General features: G+C 44.8%; 2 protein-coding genes and 1 long non-coding RNA gene across 3 annotated transcripts; 1 reads left to right on the top strand and 2 right to left on the bottom strand.

Annotated features, from left to right (window-relative positions):
* Window positions 1-6,444: 6,444 nt before the first annotated feature.
* On the bottom strand, window positions 6,445-7,155 carry LOC120647511. Its single transcript, XR_005664826.1, has 2 exons — window positions 6,833-7,155; window positions 6,445-6,758 (listed from the first exon to the last, which is right to left on the bottom strand). It is a non-coding gene; the product is annotated as an uncharacterized LOC120647511 (long non-coding RNA).
* A 13-nt stretch (window positions 7,156-7,168) lies between these two features.
* Window positions 7,169-10,680, bottom strand: LOC120647510. The gene is made up of 5 exons (XM_039924326.1): window positions 10,031-10,680; window positions 9,123-9,757; window positions 8,791-9,047; window positions 8,012-8,708; window positions 7,169-7,619 (listed from the first exon to the last, which is right to left on the bottom strand). Exons 2-5 carry the CDS (start codon window positions 9,751-9,753, stop codon window positions 7,606-7,608), a joined length of 1,599 nt encoding a protein of 532 aa, XP_039780260.1. The 5' UTR covers window positions 9,754-9,757; window positions 10,031-10,680; the 3' UTR covers window positions 7,169-7,605.
* Window positions 10,681-12,622: 1,942 nt separating this feature from the next.
* On the top strand, window positions 12,623-15,291 carry LOC120647509 (SUMO-conjugating enzyme SCE1-like). The gene is made up of 5 exons (XM_039924325.1): window positions 12,623-12,808; window positions 12,922-13,005; window positions 14,511-14,663; window positions 14,747-14,860; window positions 14,990-15,291. The coding sequence occupies exons 1-5, from the start codon at window positions 12,740-12,742 to the stop codon at window positions 15,050-15,052; spliced, it is 483 nt and encodes a 160-aa protein (XP_039780259.1). The 5' UTR covers window positions 12,623-12,739; the 3' UTR covers window positions 15,053-15,291.
* Window positions 15,292-15,308: the final 17 nt, after the last annotated feature.

The following is a 15,308-nucleotide window of genomic DNA, read 5'->3' as shown; positions in this document are numbered from 1 at the left end:
GTGACCCGTGGGTACCCGCTAACCCGATGGGTTTGAGTTTGGGCAAAATTCTAAACCCGTCATGGGTATGGGTTTTTTAATGGGTTCAAATATTTTTCATGGGTTTGGATTTTGGACGGCAAAACCCGATGGGTTTAGACCCGTTGCCATCCCTAGAGGGGATTTGGTGGGTGCAGGCGGCGCTGCCGTTACGGGGTGTGAGCAGGGTTAAAAATTTCGACCGGAACCGGTCCGGTTACCGCGGTAACCGGTCAAACTTAAATACAATGGTGTCAAACTGGCCCAAATTCAAAATTTAAATTTGAATTTAAAAAATTCTTAAAAAAATTCCTAAAAATACTTCAAGTTTCGACAAATCTAATGGTGTCAAATTTTTTCAAATATTCGTTCATTTAGTATACTTTGCGAGCATTTGAAGTTAAACAAAAAAGCGTGCATACAAAAGTATACAAATACAATGTAAAACATATTATACATTGTATTGGAGGGTTGGAGGATTCATTTAGGCTAAAACATGCTATAAAAACAATCATTTAGTATACTTTGCGGGCATTTGAATTTAAACCAAAAAAGAAAAAAAATTGAAATTGGCCAGTTACCGCTCAAACCGGACCGGTTTACCGGTCTAACCGGTCGGCTAACCGTTCGAAACCGATTGAACTGGTGCTTTTAAATTTGAATTTGACCGGCTTTTTCAATAACCGGTCAAATCGATCGGTAAACCGGAACCGAAATCCGGCGGTTTGAGGCAATCGGTCGGTAACAAAAACCTGGATGTGAGAGGGGCGGACGGGAGCAGGGACGAGGAGACAAGGAAAAGGATCACCACCCCTCCCTCCCTAAATAAACAAGGGCGCGCAGGCGGAGGAAAGCCAAGCCCGGAATTTCCCTTCCGAGGAAATTATCGGCCCCGCCATTGGCCGGGTGCGCACTGTCTGCCTCTTTTCGGGAAGGGGGGACCGCGTCATTAAAGCCCCGATGATGCCTGGCTGCGTACTGGCGAGACCTCCCTATTTGCATTGCGCGTCGCGTCGTCCCCGGCCGAAACCGACGGCGGCGGTGACGACGACGACTTGACTGACCCCCTGAGCGGTGCTGCGCGTCTTCGTGCGTCGGGTCTATTCTGAATCCAACAAATGGCCAAGCCAAGTGTACGTTTCTTTCTTTCCTGGGGTAAATAAAATGGAAATTTCATTTCCCGTCAAAAAATTTCCTTTCCACTGGCGAAAATGTTTACCGGATGAGCGAGCACCTCGACAGCTCTACTACCTTTGAATCGTGCTATTTGCAGAAAAGAGAAAAGTGGGGTTACTCTGCAAATGAATGGAAATGGTTGGCCGGTAAAAGAGGAACGAAAAGGCAGAGCATCCCTTTCAAACCCCCGGGTGAAGGCATCGTTTTCCAGTGCTAGCGGCAGTTCGAAATTTGGCCTTACCGATCCAAAAAAAAAAATCACACCTATCGTTGGCCTTGCATTTGGTTAGATACACGTTTGATTTTTCACGCCAATCCCACCCCTCCTCCCCTGCGATACCATCACGTGGTTTTGGTAAGGACGTGATTGTTACACATAGTAGTACGTACTAATAACAGTTACTAGCGTTGGGGAGATTCTTAATTACTGCTTCGATGATTGTAATTCTTGCCCTTGATCCATCAATGTGGCATACCATCGGACGGTTGTGGTGTGAGATGTTAAATTTTGTTTCAAACGGAACGGCCAAACTGTTTGGAACAACACAAATCTTTCGAAATCTTAAAAACGCAAAAACATATTGAATGCCTTCATCCAGAAGTCCTACACTAGAACGGAACCCAAAATATATAGTACACTCTGTTTGAAACATTGTCAATCATGATCTCTGACATGCACTGAACCCATGACTCGGGTAGGTTTATTCTAATGTTTGTCGTTTGCTTACCAATTCTATAACCTACACCCATCACAAAAATTGGTAAATTTACTTCGGAGCAAGTGGCGTCTTTTGTTTTTAGTCAATTATCAAGTGTGTGCTAATCAACGTCAGAGGAAGACAGTACAATACTGAGTCAAGTGTGTGCTCACGACCATTGTTATATTATTATGATTATGATACAGTTTTTTAGGGCATGATTATGAACAGTTGGGTAGCAACCAAGAGCAGTGCACGAGATAAACTATTGAACTACAATAGAAAAGTGTCCAAAGGAAAAAAGCTACAACTTTCTACAACATAAAAGGATATATAGCATCAAAGCTCAGTCAAAAAAGACCCTAAGAATCATCCTATCCCCTATAAAAACACACCATTGCAAACAAACAAAAAAAACAGAACCCATAAATATCTGGTATGAGCATCTTCGGTTTCAAAACGGGGCGAAGCCATAGTGTGCTAGCCTGGTGCACAGGCACCAGGGTAAAACCAACTTTTACCACTAAATTTACTGATATCTACCGTATATCACATGAAAATTTTGAAAAATTTGTTTGTTACCTAAGAAGTGCACCACATTAACTTTTATGTTAGCTTCGCCCCTAGTTTCAAATGTCTAGTGCCATGTACTGGTATGCACTTCGATTTTTTTTTCAATAATTATAAAAGGAAAAAATATGATTTACACTTCACCTTGGTGGAATGATTGAGAACAGTCTCGGTGGGAGTTTCATGGGCACAGTTACCTAAACTGAGAACTAGGTAACTGTGCCAGATGAGTTTCATGGCAATGAAATTCTCCCCATATCCCATGAACATCCATCCTTCTCTCTCCTTTCCATGTCAGCAAAATTGATGATATTTACTTAATATCATGAAACCTTCCATAAAACTCCCCGCTGAGACTGGCCTGATAAACACAACAACAGTTATTTGGAAAGGACCCATTTGGAGAATGAGTTAAAGTGCTAGGGGCATACTGAAGAAAACCTCAGCAGGCGGTAGCCGTGGGGAACCAAGAACACCGTCAGTGAAACCCCCGTCAAATTGTGAGCCCCACGTCAGTCCTTTTCCATCGACCCACAGCTACCTCACATCGCACCAAGACGCTCAAGACAGTGGGACCAGGAGCGACAATAAAGCCACTTGTCATCCCGTGCAGCGGCGAACAGCCAGCCCATGTGTTTGGGAGTTGGGACCACGCTTTGATGGACCAGGGCCATGTTTGGCTAAGGGTCTAATCAAAATTTCACAAAAAACAAATGCCTGCATGCAGTACTAAATAAAATCTATTTGTAAAACCTTTTTAGAAATGGATGTAAATTTTCGAGACGAATCTAATGAGCCAAGTTTCATCATGATTGGCTACAGTGATGCTACAGTAACCGTGCTCAAACATTCTCTAATCGTACGGCCAATCCCGAGCGAGCGGGACGCATGTGAGTGTACGAGGGTTGCGAATCTGTCGGCGTCCTCGGACCAGGGCCCGTACGGAAAGCCACTCCCCGGATGCAACGTGGAGACCAAGGACGGGCCACTTGGCTACTTGCGTGCTGCTGCTGCCTGCTCCCAGAAATGGGAGGATTCACTGTGGCAACAATTTTTTTAGTACAAGTACGCACGCGCGTGTCTTCCACTCCACCTCCACCACCCTCAAGCCCAATCAAAAAGAAAATATTGATGAGCAGGAACGTGACTTTGGGAATTGTCTCTGCTGTGTAAAAACAATCTCTTAGCAAACTAATCACCTTGTGCAGGTTAAAATAAGATAGTTTAATTTTGCATATAGATGTGAACATTGGCCCATTTTGAATCCCTATGCTATTTTTTAGCCCATTCAAATAGCTCAAATAGTCCTACAGGAGCCAAACATGAGGACTATTTCTAAGCTCTTTGTAAATAGCCCACCACAAAAAACTATCTGCCAAGGGGTGCTATTGGGGGCTATTTCAAGTGGAGCCCACTGATTCTCTCTATTGAAAAAGTGATAGCCAAATGATTAAAAAAAGTGATTTAGGATCCAAATAGCCCTTGGATCCAAACACCACAAGAGCTATTTCATTGAAGGGATACTTTCTTGAGTTCAACTTTAACTCTCAAAATAACCCCTGGCTATTTCTTCAAATAGGATCATTGCGGTTTGCAAACCTGGGTTCGAAAAGTCTGCGCCAATTAACACCCTAGGTCCAGAACATTATTTAATAAAATGTGAAGATTGCACACCATATAATGGAGTACAAAGAAAACAGAGATCAATGACCTAGTGATTAGAATAGAATAGAAGAAAATTATCTGCTAAGGTTGACCATAACTCTGCGAGCCTGCATGGACTTTTTTAGATATAGGCTAGTCTCAATGCACAATTTCATGTAGATCAATCATCCATCGGGTCGGGTTTGAGTCATGTCAATAGAAATCGTCGGGTTAGATTTTTCGGCTTGAGCCCAGCCCAGCCCGTAGTTGGGTCGGGTCGGGTTGTATTTTTTAAAGGTTTTAGGTTAAAAATTCAGCTCATAGTCATCCGGTCGAGTTCGTCGGGTCGGGTGGCCCATGATTATGTCAAGTTTTATGGCACAGTTACCTAGATTAAGAAATAGATAACTGTGGCAAGTGAGTTTTATAGGGTGAAACTTCTCTCTCATGCTATGAAACTCTCTTTTTCTCTCTCCTCGTCATGTCAGCAAAATTGATGATGTGAAATTTAATACCATGAAATCCTTTATAAAACCCCATTGACACTGGCCTAATAATGGTCTAACACACCCATGAATTTTATATTCTTGGTTCCATGTTCCCTTTATGGTTATTATAATCACTCGATGAAACCAACATGAGCCAACTTGTCCAACGTAGCATCATGAGGCGCTAGAGATGCTCTTCGCACAAATTAAACAACTGCAAGTTTGCAACATAGCTCGTCTGTAGAGGAGAATCACATAGGATTGTTCTCAATCATAGAGGCGCCAATTAATGGTTGGGGGAAAAGGTCATGCAAATCACATGTGAAAGATACACACTCACATATGATTTTTTTAATGCAAGAGGGGTCAGTTTTTTTATCAACCAATCATTGGGCACGAAAAAGGACCAATTTATCTTAATTAGGACCAGGCGGTTCCTTGTTTACCGGAGAAGCAAAGGTTGTGTGCGTGATTGTATTTGCACGGACTGGACACGCGCAGATGGCAGCAACCCAAAAAGCTCGGGACAAATGGACAACCACTTTGTGAAATTAATATACCTATACTAAAGTGCCACGAATCGGAGCATTCTCATGAGTCCTGGCCCACATGGGGCCGGCGCACTGTTCACACGTGGGCGGTGCACTGTTCATGCGGGCTCACATGGGCCCGCATACTGTTTATGTGGGACCCACATACTATTTACGTGGGACCCACATGGACCCCTCATGAACAGTATGTGGCCAAGGTCGGCGTCCGCTCAATTACGTTTGACAAATTCGATCACCAGGCCCGGCCGCCGAGTGACGTGCACGGGTCCTCTGCGGCGTCGCGCACGGTGGCGAGCCTGGCGACCGACGACCTCGGCGGCGCATCGGTTGATTAATTGGGAGGTTTCGTAAGGCAACCAAACGATCCCGAATGCATCCAAATAGTACGAAACGCATCAAAACATCAGTTTATGGTGCAATTGTATTCCAAGAGTTAAATATATTCCAAGAGTCAGTCATCACGCCTGTTCAGCTCAGCCCCCGCAGAGATCTCCATTCATTTAACATACTATTTAATTAGGGCTCGCGCATAAAATATATTTAACTATTTTTGTATATGAAAATAATAAAATAATTTTGTATACAATGTACACGTGGTAACTCTACTATTTATTAAATTTTCTTTTCACTTCATAAACTCACAAAATATAATTGAATCCTTCATTCATTTCTAATCTTATTTTTTTCTATAAAAATCAATAATTAGTGTAAGTTAATCCATCAACTATACCTACTAACATAAAAAAAATTCCTACATGTACTATTTATACAAGACCCACGTAGGTTCTGTGTGCTATTCAGGTGGTACCTACGTAATATTCAGTTTGAATCCACCCACAAAATATATTTAATTATTAAACTCGCAAAGTATAATTAAATCATCGTTCATATTATGTAACAGTTATGTTTGCGACTTGAATTCATATGTATCAGTCATGTACTAAACAACTTGAACGGCGCAGCCTAGCACGCCTAACTGTCTAGTACTCCTAAACGAGATGTGCTCAGGGTTCACCTTACCGACGGTAAAGCGATTTTCGCCAACTAGCGGTATCGGTAAACCGGCGGTAAATCGCCGGAAACCGCTAGAAACCGCTCGAAATGACACTTCAAATTCAAAAAAACCGGTAACCGTTGTGTACCGACCGGTAATCGATGTTTACCGACCGGTAACCGTCAGTTTTAACCGGTAAACACCGTATGACTTTGGAAAATTAAAAATTTTGGCAGCATTTCACCGTAATTTTGTAAATATCATTACTGATGGTATATATTAAATAATTATATAACATTTACACATACATAGAATAGAAGTTCATATCCATAAAAATAGAAATTCACATCCATAGTCCATATAGATCATCACAACAATAGTCCATGCAAATCATCACAACTACAGTCCATACAAGTCATCACAATCATAGTCCATACAAATCATCACAACCGTAGTCCTTACAAACCATCATCGTCAATATACATAATACATAGTAATTGACACGATACATACCACATGGAGTTTATTCTTCAGTCTCATCCTGTTGATATGAGCTATTGCCATAGGCTCCATAGGCCCCATATGCGCCATAGGCACCATATGTCGCATATCCTTGAGCCTGCGTATTGAACGTGATGAAATTTTGATGAAACAATAAAAATAATACAAACTAGTTGCTAAACCGCCATTTACCTGCACATTGTAAGCATCTTGCATGTTGGTGCTTGTATAGCCAACATAGGGGGGGTGGCAAATAGGGTACTCGATGTGATGATGGATATGCATATGGTTGGTCATATGGATAGTGTGGATAAGTATAGTCTGTGTTCACTGAGCTAGAGCTATCATCATCATGGGGAATAGAATGACGTGCACTGCTTCTAGTCTGTCGTTGTGAGCTAGGTGCACCATGATCCGTATCTTGTGTGGCATGAGTGAACTGGCTCTCCCCGGTAAACCTCATACCCTCTCCACCTCCAACTACATCATCACCCCCGCCACCTCCGCCTACATATCCCCCATTGCCAATCCCATCATCACTAGCATCGGTGCTGCTGTCGTCACCCCCATCATCATGATCATCATCATCACCGACACTAGGATCAGGTGTGCTGTCATCTGTTCTAAATTCTTCCTCTTCAATGTCATCCTGTCTTTTTCCTTTCTTCCTTTGCCGATCCGATGGTCCAACACGTGTCTTTCTCTTACCAACATGTGTGTCACCAACAGTCTCTTCTGCCCATTCACGTACATCCAAATTCCGTAGCTCTGGAATATCACGTGCAATATCTGTAACGATGGTGCTAGGAACTGGGGTGTCACTTAAATCAGAATCCTCATCCAAAGCCGGCGCTGCATTGGACCTCCCTAGCTCCATCCACTTGCGAATAGCTGATTGTTGCCTATACAATGAGAGGTCCATCATACCGGCAATAGGATCGAAGTCACTTGGCTCAGGTGTGGCTTTAGCACGCTGGATAAGAAGCCGAAGGTTGTAGTTGACAAACACCAATTTGTGGAGCTTCTTGTGACCCATCCTATTGCGTAGCTTTGTATGGATGAAGGCAAACGTACTCCAATTTCTTTCACATCCACTTGAGGACACACATTGTGAGAGTAGATGCATCGCTGCCCTCTGAAGTGTTGGTGTATCTGATCCAAACATAGACCACCAACTAGCTGGCGAGGTGGAGCGATCCATTGCCATCCTAATAGCTAAGTCGCTCCCAAATTCTCCATACTTCCTCCTGAAGTACTCATACTCCTGAAGTGCTTTGGTCGCTCTGGTTGTGTCAAACATCATTTCCATCCCCCTCTTCATATCTCCCAGTACACCGTCCGTCACTCCACTTACATAATTGACATATGGATGGAGTGTACAAGCAGCTTGCACATATGTGCCCATCATCACAGTAACCAGCCTTCGAGCGATGATATCATTTGTGATCTTTCGAAAACGGGCCTCATCATGAGCAAATTTGCTTGCATATGTTTGCCTTGTGTTTTGATATTCCATGAGCACTTCTCCCAAAGTTGGAGTCTTGTCATGATCAGCAAATCTCAAAAAAATGTATAGAGGCTCAACATCATCAATAACACTCTGCATGGCATTCCACCAGTCAAGTGCTGTGACAGACCGAAATACATACTGACCTTCAGGTGACTTGAAATGGCGTGAATTTCTGAATTCTGGAGACACCATCCATGCCATGAATTGATCCTTCTTCCTCAAAAAGGTCTCTAGAAACATGTAATTGGTGCCAAATCTAGTTGCATTCCATTTAACCAACTCACCTCCTATGGCTTTACTCATCATGGCATGTAGACTGTTTGAATTGTACATCCAGCTGCATATCCTCTGGGCACTTTTGATCATTGCATCGTGCTCAGGCCATTTCCCTATATCCTTCAACATGAGGTTGATGGTGTGTGCAAGACATGGCTGCCACACGATATGGTTGTACTCCTCATGCAACAACGCACATGCCTTCTTGAAGTTTGAGCCATTATCTGTGACAATCTGCACAACATTTTCGGGCCCAACATCACGTACAATTTTTTTGATCTCCTGCATGTGATAGCAAAATATAAGATTCAAGCATTATGAAGAAATGTACATCATCCCATGGTCTTGTGAGTTGTGAACATACCGTTAGCAAGAATGCATGGTTTTGAACCACACCAGTTGCATCGACAGACTTCCAAAAGTACATCATCCCATTGCTATAAATTAAGAAGTTGACGACACTGTTACGACTTACACCGGTCCAAGAATCACACATAATTGTCAGACCATGTTGTGGCCACTCTTCCTTCCACTTCTCTATCTCCTTTTCAATCTCAGTTATAGTAGCGTCCAAGTACTTGCCATCTATCTCCTTGCCAGTTGGCAGCTGGACACCAACTCCTGCATTAGAACAACGTATTAGCTCAATATTTTGATTTATGTATACTCCTGCATTACAACAACACATTAGCTCACCTTGGTTTTGTGTCTCTATGATGGCTGCCCTGAAATAGGGGTCATCCACTTTCCTACCAGGTATACCAAGTGCATGCAGTGCCTTTGCCCAAGCTTTTCCCACCCTTTCCTTCGCACTCCTACCCTTGTTGGTCCATGGTCCAGTATCTATCCTTGACTGCCGCGGTCCAGAGACGGTCGCTAGGTGGAAATATCTAAGTCTTTGAGGGATCTGTGTCTGACTCCTCGTCAATCTTGGGCCACCTCCTGAACCAGAGCCACCACCCCTCTCATACCGTGGACCGGCCTTCTGCTGAAATTGAAACTCCTGACGTGATTGATGTAGGGCCTCTTGCATATCTGGATCATCTTCCTCATCTTCCAAGTGCACATAACTACTTCTAGCTGCCTCATCGGCCCTCATCTTTGACCGCTCCCTTTCCATCCTTTTGCCTCTGATCCTGTCAAGCTCACGGTTAAAAAACGTCTTCACTTCAAGAGGGACCGAAGGACAGTCCTTCGCATCCTTCCCACGTTGCGCCAAATGCTCCTTAAGCCTTGTTGCTCCTCCCCCATTCCTCTGTTGATGGCAATAGTTGCACTTCCATCCATTACCTCTCTTCTCTCCATGCTCCCACACCGGATCCACCATTTGCCTACAACCACGATACAACAAATATTAACACAACTACATATATAAAACTAACATGAAAATATATGTACATATTGCAAACATGAACACACATCTTTTTTATTATAGCTACCATGAACAAATTAACATCTAAATAACATGTATAAAATAACATCTACATATATATGCATAACACAGTTATTAGTCCCCACTAAACCAACGCACAAACACATATCTACACAACAAACATCTAAAAATCAATGTTAAATCAATAAATACTCGGCAAACCATTGCTTACCGGTCCAAAAGCGACGAAAACCGCTCGGGAATCTCCAAATACCGCTCGGTATTAGCGGATCCCGCTCCACGACGGCCACACCGGTTTCTCTACCGACACCGTACCGTCGGTAATCGCCGCCTTACCGCCGGAAACCACCGATTTACCGACGTTTACCGACGTCCGCGGCAGGCCGGCGGCCGAGCGAGCGATTCCCGCTCCTACCTCCCGGCTTCCGCCGCCTTACCGGCGATAAATATCGTCTTGAAGCCGAAATCGACGGGGATCGCCTTGATATCGCCGGAGCTCGGGCGAAAGGGGTGGAGGGGGAGGGGAAAGTGACTCACGGGTTAGATGGGGACATGGGGGTGTCGGTGGGGTAGTAAAAAAAAGCTAATGGGTTAACGGGTTAATGGGTCTTAACGGGTTCCGAATGTTTTTTTATTTTTTTCGGTGCCCAAATGGTCAAATATTTGAACATGTTCTATATCAGAATGATGTATGTGATCTCTACTTTCTTACCATATTTTTGCGTAATTTATTTCAAATTTTTTTGAAAATTTTAAACTTTGGCGAAATTTTTCATAATTTACCGCCGGTTTGTGTTATCGCCTTTCACCGGTATCGGTAAAAATCGGCGGTAACCGCCGGTTACCGATCGGTAAGGAAAACCCTGGATGTGCTTTGTCGCGCGTCACATGCCCCAGGGTGTGTGATGCAATGCAGTGCAGCTAGTGACGCCGTGGGCCACTGGCGGTCCATGCATGCGCGCGCGGCAGGTGCAAAGGTTCGTCTGTGGTGTACGTGTGGTCTCGCTCGCTGCTGCGAATAATTTTAGGTGCGGTGTCTCGGCACGATGGCCGGCCCGGCCGCCTCACTGTTCTTTTTTAAATGATTTTTTCCCCTCACGATCTCACTCAGGCGACGCCCGGTAGCCCAGGTACCGGTCCAGAAAGGGTTGGAGGGCATGCACATGGCCTGTTTTGCCGGCAGGCGTACTATCACTGGCGAATTGAGCCGGCCAGGGCGATGGAGCCGGTTTGGGAAATGCTGGGCCCAGAATTAACAACCACGCCTGAGCTGAGGAGGCTGTGGCCGTGAATAATCCACCAACACGGTTTTGGCGGCGGTGCGGTGCGGTGCCGGCAGGACGACAGCCAGACGAGAGCGTGGATGGGTCCAGCCAGACCAGACGGGAGAGGTGCAGGCCCATGCTCGCGGCGCCTGATTGGTTTGTGGTCATCGCTGGTGGCAGACGAGTCCCAGTCTCGGGCAGGCGCCCCGGCGGCAAAGCGCATCCGGGGACCAGCAGCAGTTGGACGCCGACTTGGCTGGCTCTGCGCCGCGTATTCGACTCGCCAGCCTGCGGCCTCCTAGGAATCAATCAATCGCAGTCGGGCAGGAATTAAACGTGGGCGTCCCTTGTCTTGTGTACAAATACACCCACTGTAGCAAATAAGTTGTGTCCGTACGTGGAGATAACATATCTCCAGTGATTGCATCTATAGCTGTGACATGGGCTGTCCGGGGCTCTGGAGAGAGAGAGGTACGGGCCAAGTTTGACAGACGGCCCACTCCGTTCCATACTCCACTCCGTTCCAGACTCCAGAGCGTCAAGCTATGCAAATCTTGGGCCTATACATCACTAGGCTTGTGTTTACAAGTACGCTCTTTTTGGGCCATGATTTGGCCCACGTACTGGTTAGCTTGCTTCAGAATAGCTTTTCAACAACCACTCGTCAAAAAAAAAACTTTTCAACCTCCAAATGCAACGTGTGTCAGGCTTATCACTTGCCCGATTGGACTAAATTCGCAGTATCAACCCAGAGTCCATCATTTTTTGGGGGAGCAAATACATTTTTCCTCAAAAAGAATATGGCAAGTCACTATATGCACAAAAAAAAAGATTATAGCAAAAAACATGTATAACGTCTTTGCCATAAAAAGATATTCATCAGATACTAGGAAAAATGAAAAATCGCACTGGAATCTCAAAGTGGCAGCAAACCAAGAGCCCGTTTGTTTGAGCTCCGGCTCCAGCTCCGCGCCTCGCTTCCGTACCGGAGAAGCCGGAGCCGCGCCAAACGGTGATTTCGGTGGAACCACTCCAGAGCATTTACAAGAGAAACAGGAGCTGTTTTTGTACTGTTTTAGTGGAGCCACCAATAACAGCTCCGTCGCTCCGGCTCCGGCTCCGCGTGCGGAGCTCTCCGTGAGGAGCCCAAACAAACGGGGCCCAAGTCCAAGTTCGTCTCCTCCCCCGCCGCTATCGATCGATTCCTCCTTTGCCTGGGCGGTTGGGCCATTTGCAAGTTCCAAAGCACAGGAAAATGGCGTGGAAAAGCTGGAGCCCACCGTCTCCGGGTCGGGTCCACCCAACGTTGACCGCCACGGAAGCGACGCCCAAAAGGAAGAAACGTAATCGTCCTGCAGGTGGGCCCCAGCGTAACCTCGAAGCAAGGAAGAACCTCCCGTCCCCGTCGAGATCGTCACCCGCTCCCCGACAAGCTGACCCCACAATCATCCTTCCCACTTGGAGCCCACTTGCCAGAAAAAAAAGTAAAGAAAATGCAAAAGAAAACCGGAAGGAAAAAGGAGAAAAGGGCGTGGTTAAATAGGAACGGCCGCAGCGGCACATCGTTGGCGCAATCGCGGAAAAGTCCAACCCCAAAACTCCCCAGCCGGAGGGGAGGCGAGGCGATCTGGGGGTGAGGGGAAGCAGCCGCAGTCATGTCGGGGGGAATCGCTCGCGGCCGCCTCGCCGAGGAGCGCAAGGCCTGGCGCAAGAACCACCCGCATGTACGCCCCCGATTCTCCCTCTCCCCCCATGACTACTCTGAATCTTGTGTTTTTCCTCGGCGTGTATCGCCGCAGGCCGGAGTGTCTCATCTGTTCCTGCTGTTGTTGCGCAGGGTTTCGTGGCGAAGCCGGAGACGCTGCCCGACGGGACGGTGAACCTGATGACCTGGCACTGCACCATCCCCGGCAAGCAAGGGGTAAGCGACCATAGATAATAGGTAGTGGATGCTACTGGAAACCAAAACCCTAGCTCTGTGTAGGCCTCACATTAACCGCTAGATCGGGCCAGTTTGATGGCGTCCCCTACAACTGCGCTGTGTTTCATCAGATCCCTCGTCTGTTGATCATGCCAGATTCGTGCATTAGGTTTGTTTATGGGGGAGTAGCCTTCAGTCTGCGTGCCTTGAGTTTTAGAGTTCAATTGTGATTGGGATCTTAGTTCTTACTTTCTTACAAAGTTGCTCGCTTGGTTCTGGCATCCAGTATTCCCCAATTCCACTCTGTATTGTATATGAGGGACGCTGGATTGTTTTTGCTTTATTGGATGGATTCTGTGATGGTTGCTGGTTGCTAGAGCAGGGTGCCTATGTTTTAGTTTGACTACTGGCATGGCCCTATTTAAGTTGTGTCATCCTTTTGGCCTCGCTATATTAAAAGATGGTTTATTTGGCAGGAGATGGACTGTCAACACCCAACTTGCTCCTATAAATCTGTGTATTCTAGTTCTTTATGAACAAATCTCTGGATGAGTTATCTAGATGCTTTATTTGTAATGACCATTTTGGTAACTACAACATATCCTGGTAGACTGGACACACTTTTTTAAATAATAATCAGAAGTTAATTTGGCTCCCATTGTGCACCAAATAATTCATCTTGAATATGTGGACCAGTACATCTTACTTTTAGTTTGCAAATTTGTCTTTATTTCTGTAGAAGGAATACGTGGAGAAAAATAACACCTTAGCTTTAATCTAATAGAAATGATATGTGGATTTAAACTTAGCCGCTCAAGAAAGTTTGCTTGAAGGTTCTCGTCGGGTTTACGGCATAAATGATGAGCATTTAGGATCTTTGGATGCTTATCAAATGGCAGCTAGAATTTTAGATTGTTGGATGCTTTCTAGTTCTATTTTATTTACTTTTTATTAAAAAAGCTTTACTGGATCAGATACTCAGTAAGAACTGTTGAACCGATGATATGTTGAAGTAACATACTATCCTGTTTGAATCATTAGCATGCTTCCCACGAACACATAAGCACGTTTTAGTTAACAGAGGGTTTTCTTACGTGCATATTATATCTCGCTGCATTCATGCTTACAAATTCTAAAAAATCATTGAGTTTCTGCCGGCCAGCTTCTAGTGAACCTGAAATCTGGTTATAGCAATCCAATTTGCCTTTTCCACTCTTGAAGTATGAACAATGAACATACAGCTAGGTCGAAATAGGTTCACGTCTTTCAGTGAATTAAATTGTTTGAATTACTTGTTATCTGTGCTTTCAATTCTTTGTTTCAGGTTTTGTAATTGAATTATTGTGCAAGGCTAGCAGTTTGATAAACTTTATTTGTCCCAATCTAATGATAATCATGAACTTGTAGTTGTCTTCTTATTTTGTTCCAATATGTTTGTGCAAGATGTCTGCAACAAGACCATGTAGTTTTAATTTTTGATTGGTTCCCGTCTATTTCTTTGGCAGACTGATTGGGAAGGTGGATACTTCCCTCTTACCCTTCATTTCAGTGAGGATTACCCTAGCAAGCCTCCAAAGTGCAAGTTCCCACAGGGCTTCTTCCACCCCAATGTCTATCCTTCGGGAACAGTCTGCCTTTCTATTCTTAACGAGGACAGCGTAAGCTTTGCATATAATTTCTTGGGTCTGTGTGATGCCATAGTCGATTTCATCGTCTTACTTTTCCAAATTTCTCCTGTCAGGGTTGGAGACCAGCTATTACTGTCAAGCAGATTCTTGTTGGGATTCAGGACTTGCTTGATCAGCCAAATCCCGCTGATCCTGCACAGACAGATGGTTATCACCTTTTTATCCAGGTTAGTAAAAAATGATCGACTGCAGCTAAGCTGTTGTTGGGGACATATGCTCGTCCAAAATCGGTCTGCTTAGTTTTGAAAGCCCAGATATTCACTCCTGTGTTTGTTACATTCCAATTGGGATTGCAGGATCAAACAGAATATAAGAGGCGTGTTAAGCTGCAGGCTAAGCAGTATCCCGCATTGGTCTGAGAACAATTGCGCATCTAGGGATCCATGCTGCACATCCGCATAGTTGTTGCTAGTGTCTTGAAAGAAAGACCAAATGTAACATGGTGCTTTAAGACGTAAAGCTATCGCCATTGTGAACCAACTGTGTCTGTTAACGGTGCCATTAACTGTTTGAGTGCGTGTTTTGTGGGATAATGTCAAAACCTTTGCAGTGTCTGGTTTATCTTAAGATTTGCTATGTGTTGTCTGACTGATCTAAATGGGACGGAACACTTCA

Source organism: Panicum virgatum, chromosome 9K (assembly GCF_016808335.1).
Source record: "Panicum virgatum strain AP13 chromosome 9K, P.virgatum_v5, whole genome shotgun sequence".
Classification (NCBI taxonomy): Eukaryota; Viridiplantae; Streptophyta; class Magnoliopsida; order Poales; family Poaceae; genus Panicum; species Panicum virgatum.
This window is presented reverse-complemented; position numbering and strand designations above follow the sequence as displayed.